The sequence below is a fragment of the Camelus dromedarius genome, chromosome 1 (assembly GCF_036321535.1).
Source record: "Camelus dromedarius isolate mCamDro1 chromosome 1, mCamDro1.pat, whole genome shotgun sequence".
In the NCBI taxonomy this organism is placed as follows: domain Eukaryota; kingdom Metazoa; phylum Chordata; class Mammalia; order Artiodactyla; family Camelidae; genus Camelus; species Camelus dromedarius.
The window spans coordinates 32,492,600-32,504,148 of NC_087436.1; the positions used below are offsets into that span (position 1 = coordinate 32,492,600).

Below are 11,549 nucleotides of genomic sequence, written 5' to 3' on the forward strand. Positions count from 1 at the left end.
AAATGAGGCTAGTCTGAATTAAGATGTACTTACTTTAAGTGTGAAATACACTCTGGATTTTGAAGATTTAAAATTTAAAAAGTAATGTTAAAATATCTTATTAATTTTAAAATACTGATTACATGTTGAAATAAGTTTTTGAATATACTGCACTGAATCAAGTATATTAAAATTAATTTTGCCTGTTTTTATCTTTTTATGTAACTACTAGAACATTTAATATTATGTATGTCACTCACATACATTATACCTATTTTTATTGAATAGTACTGGAATAGATAATAGAAAGCAGCATGAATAATGTCTAGGTTTCTAGTTTCCATAAGAGAGTATACAGTGGTACCATGCAATGAGACAGAAACACTGCGAGAGAGACCCATTTGGGGCTAGACCAGCAAAAGTTCTATTTTGGATATGCTGAGATGAAGCTACCTTTGAGACATCCAAGCAGATACATATTTAGAATTAAAACGTCAAATGTGATGAACAGATGTAAGAGGAAATGGAAGTTACTTTTCTTTCATTGTGATCTGGTGAAAACAGGAAAATAAGGATACAGTAAGAATCAGTGGTTCAGATGATATCTTAACATCTCTTGCAAATAACTCCTTGAATTCAACATGGTCTCTGCCAGAGTGGATATCTGCATATCTATTATGGCAATCTATGTGAGTACAATCCTAGAACTCAGAGAAAATGTTGATTTGCCATCTCTTAGCCTAGTTTATAATCCGTCTTGGTCTCGACTCCATTATTCAGATTCCTCTCTGAATACTTTTAAGTTTTCAGTATGAGGCTACCATCACTTCAAGGCACAGAAAATTTTACTCCAAGGTTGATTCTCAAGGGTAACTTGTTAGAACATTTAAATCCAAATAAGACCAATTCAACTATCATTTAAATCATATAAATATTGAAATATGCTTCCACCTATATCACTTCACAAAGAAAGATAAACAGTTACCATTATCAGATATTCTCTGAAATTAAAAGCAGACAACTTTTAAAGTGTAAAAAACTTAATGTTACAGCTTGGAAATACCCAGTTTCAACACACAGAAAACTCTCCTCACGTACTGAAGGTCTTCAAAATCCTTTCTTCAGCTTTTTTTCAAAAAGATTCTAGGACACAGCCATTAAATAAATTATCTACCAAGGATTCTCAGGAAAATCAAAATAAGTTAAACACCTATCCTCTCTCAAAACTTCTACCTCACTTTCAGTAATACCAAGGGAAACAGATATATTATACCACACATTAAGTTGATATGAAAGTTTTTATAAAAAGGATATTCAACAGTTTATCCAAATATCTATCACATTATCCAATTATATTACACTTTTTAACAGATTATTTCAACTACTATTTAGAAATTGCATTTTGTACCTAAAAGGAAAAAAATTTTTACAATGCAGCTTAAATCTATAACATCCAGTCTGATGTTGCCACCGTAGTAGTAGTCCTAGATTTTCAGAGAATGACACAAAATTCTAAACAAACAAGCAAAACTTCTAAATGTTCTGTACCGCTTTTAGTAAAGGGCATAAAAATCAAATGACAGAATGTTACTTCAAGAAAGCTGTTATTTGTTATTTTCCCCTAAAATTTTAGATTTATTTTCTCTCTTATAAAGCCTGTTTTTATAAGGCCAAGCATGGTGAGGTTGGAGAAAATAACATACTGACAGCACTATGAGACTTCTCACCTAAGAGGTCACCACTCTAAATTTGTTTGCTTCTTTATAAATCTCCACTAAGGATTCAAAACCTCTTGATCTTCCCACTTTAAAATAGCCCTATTTAAAAAATTTCTGCTTTCCTTTGCCAGTTCCATAAGATCACAACGACTATTTATAGCCTCTTCTGCTATCATTCAGTAGATGCTAAGGAAGACAATAGCTGAATTGATATGAGAGACAGTCAAATGGTTTACATCAAGAGGTCAGCTCCAGACAGGGCCAATTTGGCTCTGAATCGAACTGTCAACTGCTGAGCAACTACTTTCAACTATGGTTGCCAAGATGGCTATAGAGCAGGATTTATCAACCTTTGTACTACTGACATTTTAGGCCAAATTTTTGTTGGGAGATTTGGGCTATTCTGTACACCACAGGATTTTAGAAGCATCCCTGGACTCTACCTTCTAGATGCCAGTAGCCCTCCTCCCTTCTCCCTCCCACTGTGTGTTAACCAAAAATATCTTCGGATAGTCAGATGTGTCCTAGGGAACAAAATCTCGTGTTGAGAACCACTGGCCTAGGGCATCACATCCAAAATAGTGTTCTGTACAAAATAATCCCTTAGAGGATCAAATAAATTGGGGGTAACATTCTTTTCTTAGAAATGTTTCAATGCCTATAAAGAAAATTAAGGGATCTGAGACTTTCTACAGTAAAGAAAACATCTGGTTATTATTTCTCAAACTTAACTATCCAGAAAAAAAACTGCCCTAGAAGAGGTGGGGGAGGAATGTTCTCAAAAGGACTTATTGTTGCCATTTCCTTTCTAGCTTGCTACGTAGAAAGGTAAGACTTTCAAGCATATATGATTTAGTAATACAAACTTTCCAATCTTTCAATATGGACAATAAAAACATTTTAGCATGTAAAAATAATAATTCCTTTGAGTTTCCAAATGCTTTTAGTAATAAATCACAAATTATATAAGTTCATAACTTGAAACCATTAACAGAAATCAGACATTAATATAGATACATTGGTTATCCTACTTAAAATTCACCAGTTCAAAGACAAATAGCAATGCACAATAATTTTGAGTATTTTGATTATGACTGCCTAGAATAGAGGTTTGCAAATTACCCCTTGCCATCTATTCTTGTAAATAAAGTTTTATCAGAACACAGCCATGCTCATTAATTTGTATTATAATGACCACATACTAAAAAGACTACCAATGGCATGTTAAACATCTTAAACTCGTAACACTGATTATGTAATTTGTACCTATCATTCCTTGCCTGCTAGAAACTTTTCAGACTTTTTCACCCACAAATTCATGGCAATGACTGGAGAGTCACTTTATTTTGTGGATAATATTCATACTAGAAGATTTTATAGTCCTAGCTTTGGTCATGCTAAATTGTGAGACATCTGCCCTTCCACACATTTAGGCACAATTTCATTTAAAAAGGGGGGGAGGGACTTCATTGAATCTTTTGTCAACAGCAAAATACTTTGAAATGTACACCAATAGTAGTGTACCTATCAACAGAATACTGTACAGCCATTAAAAAGAATAAAGTAAATTAGAGCCAAATGAGCAAGTGTGAGATGTCCACAATATATTTTGAAAAAAGCAATTGCAAAATATGTATAATGTAATTCTACTTTTGTTAAAAAAAAAAAGAAAGAAAAACATCCCAGTTATATACATATATATGTACTCACATACATATAGAAATATACACACTGAAGTTTAGGAGATGGTTGGGAAGAGACAAGGGGAGATTTACTTTATGTAGTTCTTCAGCATTTAAAATATTTTAAATCAAAGTTAACATAAACTTAGTAAAACATACAAACAAAACCAATTCATATAGTACAAAGAATATTTAATTAAAAACGTAAAACTCTTCTCCTGCCCCAAACTGCTATCACCTTAAGAATTCCTCCTACCCAACTAGCACTGTTAATGTCTGGGGTTTGGCATTTCCTTTGTGCAAAAATATTTATTTTCAATCCTCAATAAGTAAGTGATTTCTACTTTTGTGCACTGAAGAGGATGTCTCACATATCTGAGATGTAGTGTATAAATAATATTTTGCCATATTTTCAGATTATAAATACACTGGTAAAGAAACAGGGAAAAAGTAATGAAGACAAAAATCGGAGAACTGAATGTTATATATGATCCTACAGAATTCTGTTTTGCTATTTTTCCTTTGTTTTATGAGGGAGAGGTAATTAGGTTTATTTATTTATTTTTTATATTTGGAGGAGGTATTTGTGCATGTTAAGCATGCGTTCTACCACTTGAGCTATACCCTCCCCCCAATCCTACAGAATTTTTTTGATATAACAAATACATACACCTAACAAAAACATCTTGAAATAGTTTCATTAAAAAGACCTATTTTTCTTATTGTAAAATAAGTTTGATCATTACATTCCTCACTAACCCAGTATGTATATACTGTCCATATGCCAGAAGATAATGTAAGGACATTAGGGTTCTGGGGTCAAAGAAACATGAAACTGAATCCATTTCATTGCTTACTAGTTCTTGGCCAAGATACTAACTTTGCTTAAGGCTTCCTACAGAAAAAGATAGCTAGTATTTCCAAACTCATAGAATTGGTGTGACATGTATGACAGTGCAAGCACAATGCATGGCACACAGAAATCACCATTATCAATTCAGGCAGCATGTTTTAGTTGACCACATGCTTTAATCTGATACTGAATGAGGATTCCTGGCTGCAGTTTTCTTTTCCCACGTGTGAAACTAATTGCCCTGATATAATTAAGTCTGGGATGGAAATTCCCATCCCTGTACCTATACTTCAACAATACAAACATATCTAAGGCCTTAAAAATATGCACACTCAGTAGTTCTACTTCTAGGAACTTATTTGAAGGAATTAAGGGTCAAAACTTTAGTTACAAAGATAGTTATTGCAGCACTGCTTATAAAAAGAAAATATAAACAACCTGAGTAGCCAGTAAGGGATGAATTAAATGACAGAAATGATTATACAAACATAAAAACTAATGGTATAGAAATGTATTTTATATAGAAAGAGGATATCAAACAAAATATAACATATAATCTACTCTTGAAATACACACAAAGAAAACCACCTGGAAGTTTTATTTCTGGGTGGAAAAATTACAATTTTTATTTTCATCTTTTAACATGCCTGTACTTCTACAATGAACATGTACTATTTGTGTAATAATTTTAGTTAAGAATATATTCAGAAAAATAACTTTCTTCAATTTATGCATGTTAATTTTTTCTCCCTCTTCATCTTACGCCTGAGATAAGAGAGGTTAGTACAAGCATTTACAGAAAGTGAATCTGAAGAACAGGTTTAATTATTTGCCCTTAGTCCCTTAATTGCAGACCAAAACTTAAGCAATTATCTTTGTCATTAAACTGGCTTTCTTGGTTTATACATGGGATTCTTCCATGTATACATAATCAAGTATGTTAAAGAATGAAACAAATGTGAAAGAGTTTGGATGCTGACACCAAATAAATCAAATATTTCCTCCCTTTTTTAATAGGATCTTTTTACAATGTATTTACATTTTAGAAATACCTGTGTCTTATTACCTTGATGTCAGCAACTGGGATACAGAAAAAAGTTCTGAAATACTAGTTTATATTTATTATTAAATACTGTAGCATATTAGAAAACTTACAAGGCCTATAATAGTCATAATGGCTTTTGCAAGACAGGCATCTAATGATTAAACATCCAGGGATCAGGAGGGGTTACATTTTCACACAATAATTTAAGTCCCACAGTGTAAGAACACTGGACTATAGTGAAGTATTAGCTCAGTAACAATAAAAGAGGCAAATGACACTACACAGACACAGAAAGGAGGGCTGAGTTGCTGATGCAAGCTAGGAATCACATCCTTCCACCTTCAGAACTTTCTACTTTGGATTTGGCTCTTTAAATCTAGATGTTAGTAGTGACTCTCTTACACACAAATCAGAAAAATCATTAAATCTCAGCCACATAGAATTTGCCAATGTGCTTAAGAATATTAACAAAGAGATTTCTAGAAGACTCAAATGAGCAGCCTAATTTTTAAAGAACTCTGCTTTTAAGTCTGGACAGGCTCTTGAAAGAGTCATCGACCCACTACTAAGATTTCTGAGCCTGGAAATGCAGTATCTGTTTTAAATTCTGGTTTCTGATCTTTTAGGATAAAGCTTCAACGATTAGGGGAATGTCCATCCTACCTCTCACTTTTTCTCCATAGGCTAAGTCCCTGAAGCCAAAGACTGGCCCCATTAACCTTTACTCTGCTGAAAGAGGAGAGTGGAATTTCCTACTCCTTTTCTGGCAGAAGCCCATATCTGCTGTGGCTTAAAACAAAATTTTGTAGAGATGAAGTCGTAAACAGTTCACAATTACTGCTTCACCTTCACACTGTGCATAAAAGCCAGAAAAAGATGTAAAAAGAAACAAGATTTCTAACAGTAGTATAAACAGTTCATATTTGAAATATAAACAGCCAAAATTTCAGTAGAATATAATACATACATCTAGAAAAAGGTGATATAAAACCTAGAATATTCTCTGAAAGAAACCAAAGCACAGACTGCTTCAAATAAGCTACTCTTCAACGCTCCTTAACAGTAATATTTCATTTAAAGGCTTAGCTTAACACTGATCTTGGACAAGACTAGTCCTACATTTAAAGTATTATCTTTTGGACCATTTAGAAGGATAAAATTAACATGTTTAGTAACATTTCCATAGAAAGTAAGACACTAACAGTTGGTTTCCTCATAAAATTACCGGTAACAGGAGCCGACAATAAGCTAGTTTTTCATATCCCTGTCTTAATTATATTCTTTGCTAACAAACTTCCCGGACTAGAGAAACAATGGAACATGTGGAAACATGTTTCCATGACATAATGCCACTCCTTCTAAGTCTTTCATCAAGTGTTCATAATAGATTCACTCCACAATCATGTTTATACAGGACAGTCTCCTCTGACTCTCCAACGATTCATTCTGTAGAAATACGCTTTTGGTAGGTTCTGGCTCCATTACTTTCCTTTAACGGATATACATGACCAATAAGTGAGGTCAAAGACTCCCTTTCCTGATGCTCGCCCTATTAATGCAACATTAACCTACACCCCTATAAATCGGTCAAACTACCTCGAATTCTCAAGGACACGGGGGTAAAACCCTGCATACCTCAACCCCTTCTTAAAAAAAAAAAGCTTTCTGAGGCAGATTAACTTGCAACTCATCTTCTGATGTATGTAGTCTAAGCTTCCATTTCTTAATTCTCTAAGAGAAAGCCGTCACGCAGACAGATGGGGAAAGGAGGGATGAATAAAGAATTTTTTACTCAGCTAGCGGGGATGCCCTCTCGCGACCAATAATCCCACACAAGCCCCACTAGGGGTAACCACCAGGGATGTTTCTCCAATTTTCAGGAATTCGAGGCGGTCCCACACCAACCCCTTTCCCTAAAACTAAAGCAGGCCCGGGGGGACAGGGCCGTGGTGGTGGGCAGGAGGACGGGGTGCGCGGGTACAGAAAGGAGAGATGCGCAAACTAAGAGTTAAGACCTCTGTCCTTGAAGGAAAAGCAGCTTTGCAGCGCGAATAAGTCCGCCTCCGACCTGGGCCCTCCAACCCCGCGGTCTCTAGAGATTGCAATTGATGGACTGCACCTGTCATCTCCAAGAGTTCCGAGCATCACAAGAAACCAGCAGGCGGGACAAACGTTAAGGGTCGGGAGAAAACGCTTCTTAGGGTTATGACCAGACAAGGCACTTACGGGGTACACCTGTCGCTGTACTCATTGGCGATGGTTTCGATGCCGCCACTCCTCGCTACAGCGATGTAGCAGTTGAGAAAGCCGAGGTCAATGCCAACCACAGACATCCCGCCTGATGGTCTGGGTGACGGTACTGAAGCCTGCTGTGCGGGGACCGCGTCCTCTTCTGGACTGTTGCTCCTGGAACTGCGACTCCTACGAGACGCAAAGGAGAGATGACCCGAAGTCGCTACGCATTAAATATAGGACAGCGCGACAGGGAACCTCGGAGGTGGAGGCCGCCAGCGCCGCAGCCCTGCCGCCCAGGTCTCTCTACTGCGGTTCGGCCGCCTCCAACCGGCAGTTACAGGGGTCTGCGCCTGCGCGCTCGGCCGCCGGGGAGGCGCGCGAGATGCTGCTCCGAGGCCGACGCAGCTCCCGGCCTCGACTTCGGCTGCTTCCGTCAGCACTCGGGCAACGGCTGCCCGAGTAGCTGCGGGTTCGAGAAAGATCTGGAAAGTGGAGGCGGCTAAGCCAGCGGGAGTGGGAGGGAGAAGAGGGGGAGCGGGGAGGATCAGGGAGGAGAGAAGGAGGGGAAGCGGAGCTGGCTCGCTCGCCCCCGCGCGGCACCTGGGCGCAGTGCGGCGGGGCTAGGGGAGAGCAGCCGCCCGGCCCCGCGGTTTGCCCACGTGTTTGGAAGGAGCCCTTAGGGTTGTTTTGGCAACCGAGGGGCAGGCCTTCTACAGCGGCAGGACACTGCCCAGGCCTGCCGGAGTTGGCCGCGCAGGCTGGCGGGCGTTGGCCCGGAGCGGCCGCCTCGCTCTTGCCCTTCGAGGTGCCCGCCCGCAGCCCCAACACCCACCCACTGGCCTCGCCGCCCCGAGGGGCCCATGTGCCACCGGCCGGCGCGCTCGCAGTTCGGCCGCGCGGCCCTGCCGCCCGCCCGCCGCGCCCAGCTGTGTGAGGTGGCGCCCATTGTGCGGCGGGCGGCGGCCTCGCCTTGCCCCAGGGAGCGCCGCCGATTGGGGGGTGGGGAGAGCCCTTTTCTCGTAACAAGCCACAGTATCAGGCGTGAAAGATCAGTGAACACATTTTAGGGTTTTCCCTTTTCCTTACCGGGAGTTGAAACACCAAAACAACGTCATGAAACCACACACTGACTTTACCTTCATGTAACTTCGTTCACACCATTCTAAAAGGTGCAGCCTCCTCCACCAACCCTTACCTCTGCAAACGTTTTATAGGAAAGTAACCTTACGTCTGTGTGTCCCTGTGACACCCGGCAAGCCTGTGCATTGCCTCCAGCCTCTACCCTTTGGTCCTCAGACAAGGAGCCTCCGCTGGTCCAGCTGTCTGCTTTCTTCATTTGATCAGCATCTGTCGTCTGTCTGAAATTTAAACGAGTTTTAGTTTACACTTACGAAGTTTGGCTATCCTGTTCCTTCTCGTTCTCTTCTTCGTGGGTTTCCTGTTCCCTTTCGTTCACTTCTTCGTGGGTTTCCTGTTCCTTGTCGTTCACTTCTTCGTAGATTTTCTGTTTCTTGTTCACTTTTTCGTGGGTTTCCTCTTCCCTGTCGTTCACTACTTTGTGAGTTTCTCGTACCCTGTTGTTCACTTCTTCGTGGGTTTTCTGTTTCTTCTCGCCCAGTTTCTTGTGCGTTTCCTGTTTCCTATTTGTTATCATGAAAGAGACTTTTTTACGAGGTTTTTTAGTACGCTCACTATCCTTATTTGTCCACTTCTTATAAGAGCTTAGACTTTTTACCACTATCAATGCTGCAACAGCAGCAGCAGCAAGGGTGGCTATAGCTCCTGCTGCTGTTGCTACGAGGTACATGAAATCCATCTTCAAGGGCAGTACTTAGTAAATTACTACAGTAATGTTTTGGCCCTGGTCTTTCTACATTAAAGCTTCGCATCTCTCTTCCATCTCACAAGCACACGGGAAAAGCGGTAACTCCACTCGACGCCATCCTCTCTCCTCTCCGCCTGGCAGGAGTGGTCGCAGTGCCTCCCAGCAGGCAGTGCACGAGCCCCCGCAGGGGTTGGGTAGCGCAGCTCCCAACAGAAACCCGGGACTGGTGCTACAGGGAGGCTTGCCGCTTCGACCCTGTCTCCTCAGTTCCCTCTTCAGCCATCATCCTTTTAGGTCCACCACCTTCTAGATTTATTCCAAAATATCCTGGAGTTCTCCTAGAATCATTTATTTCCCCATACTATCTGTACAACTTGAGTGTGTGAGAGTAAGTTTCCTATTAAAAAACACTTAAAATATCAGTAAAAAGAAACAGTTGGGGTCAGGAGCAAGGGATTATCACCCCATTCTTTACAATTACTGGGAGGAAGTGAGAGTACCTACTGGCTAAAAGCGTGACAGGCTTGCGGTCACACAGGTTTGGGTTGTAGTCCCAGGCTCCAGTAATTTACTAGCAATAGGACCTTTGGCAATTCACTTAATTATCCAAGTGCCAGGTTCAAAATCTGTTGAAGAAAACAAACATACCTACTGGGTTGTTTTTATTATTAAATAATGTAAGCAAAGCCACAGTGCCTAGCACCAAAAAAGCCAATACATGGTAGGTCTGCCACTTGCTAGAATATATGAACTATGTTGGTTTTTGTATATTGATCGATGTATCTAGCAACCCTGCTGTATTCTCATAAATTCTAGTATTTGTAGTTTCTTGGATCTTCTGTGTATAGAACCATATGGCCTGGGAAATAACTAATTTTTTCCTCCATTTTTAATCCTAATTCTTTTTTCTTAATTATGCTGCCTAATCTCCAGTAAAAGGTTGAATATAAGTTGAATATAAGCTGTAGTGGTGATCATCCTTGTCGAATGCTTAACAGTAAATACTTTTGTGTTTATGATGTAAAAAAAAGCGAAAATTATCCTTTTTTCTTGCGAAGTTTTTCTAAGTGGATACTGAAATGTAACAAATGCTATTCATCTATTGAAATGATCTTTTTTTCTCCCTAAATCTGTTAATGTGGTGAATAAATTGATAAGATTTTTCTAATATCCCTGTATTCCTGGGATAAACCTGATATGCCATCCATGATGGTTTTTAGATACACTGGACTTAGCTTGTGATTATTTAACTTTCTCATTCTTAATATTATTTGAATCTCTTCTTGGATCCTATCACTAGTGGCTTCTTAAACTGCTTTTGGCTTTCTTGCCTTATTATGTCTTTGTTTTCTAGTTCATCTGCTCTATTATTTCCTTTTATACTTTTACGTTTACTTTGTTCTTTCTCTAATCTACTGAGTTTAACACCTAGCTCAATAATTTTCAGTCTTTCTTATTTTCTAATACATCTATTTGCAGCCATAAATTTCCTTCTAGTTACCATTTTAGCTGAATCTTCTACCTAAAATTTCAAACATTTGGGATAGAAGAGTAGGCAATGGAGATTAAAAAAAGCTTTACTGATTATACTGGTATTAGATAAATGTGTTCATGGGCTTGTAATTATTGCACACCAGAATTATCAGACTTACCTACCTAGTTACAGTAATACACCCAGTTCCACATTAGGGCCGGCCCCTGAAAAAATTCAAGGAGAAAGATCACAGTGTGTGTAGGCTTCCAAAAAAAATGAGAAAGAGGTTAAACTATTCCCAAATTCACCAAGTTACTTCTCCCACCAAAAATTTAGAGACAGTTTTTACTTAGGTGTACCAATATGTTTACCAACTTGTTTCATTGCTTCTTGCCTCCCTTCTTCCTTCTGGGTTCAGTTTTATTTCAGTAATTCTTTCAGTAAAGGTCTCTGAATGGTGAACTGTTATTTTTTTGGTCTGAAAATCTTTCTTTATCTTAACTTTTGAATAATAATTTAGTTGAAAGAATTCTTGATGGACAGTAACTGTCCCTTATCTTTTGGCATCTATTATTATTGATGAGTCTAAATATTGTTCCTTTGTTAAGTCATGAGTTCTGTTTTTCTCCTTTGAAATTCTGTAGTTTCATTATGTCTAATGTGGATTTTTAAAAAATTATTCTGAACTTTTTATAACCTGGAGATGGATTTTTCAGATTCTGGCAAAGTCTCAGACAT

The 11,549-nt window shown here is 38.9% G+C and overlaps 1 protein-coding gene across 1 annotated transcript in view; it reads right to left on the reverse strand.

Moving 5' to 3' along the window:
* The window catches only part of HSPA4L (heat shock protein family A (Hsp70) member 4 like), a 48,757-nt gene extending 39,628 nt beyond the window's left edge, over positions 1 to 9,129 (reverse strand). Inside the window, exons 1-2 of the mRNA XM_010977662.3 lie at positions 8,904 to 9,129; positions 7,504 to 7,698 (exon numbers count right to left, since the gene is read on the reverse strand). Of these exons, the coding sequence (XP_010975964.1) occupies positions 7,504 to 7,610 (107 nt within the window). The 5' untranslated portion in view covers positions 7,611 to 7,698; positions 8,904 to 9,129. The remainder of the gene's footprint in view (positions 1 to 7,503; positions 7,699 to 8,903) is intronic.
* Positions 9,130 to 11,549: the final 2,420 nt, after the last annotated feature.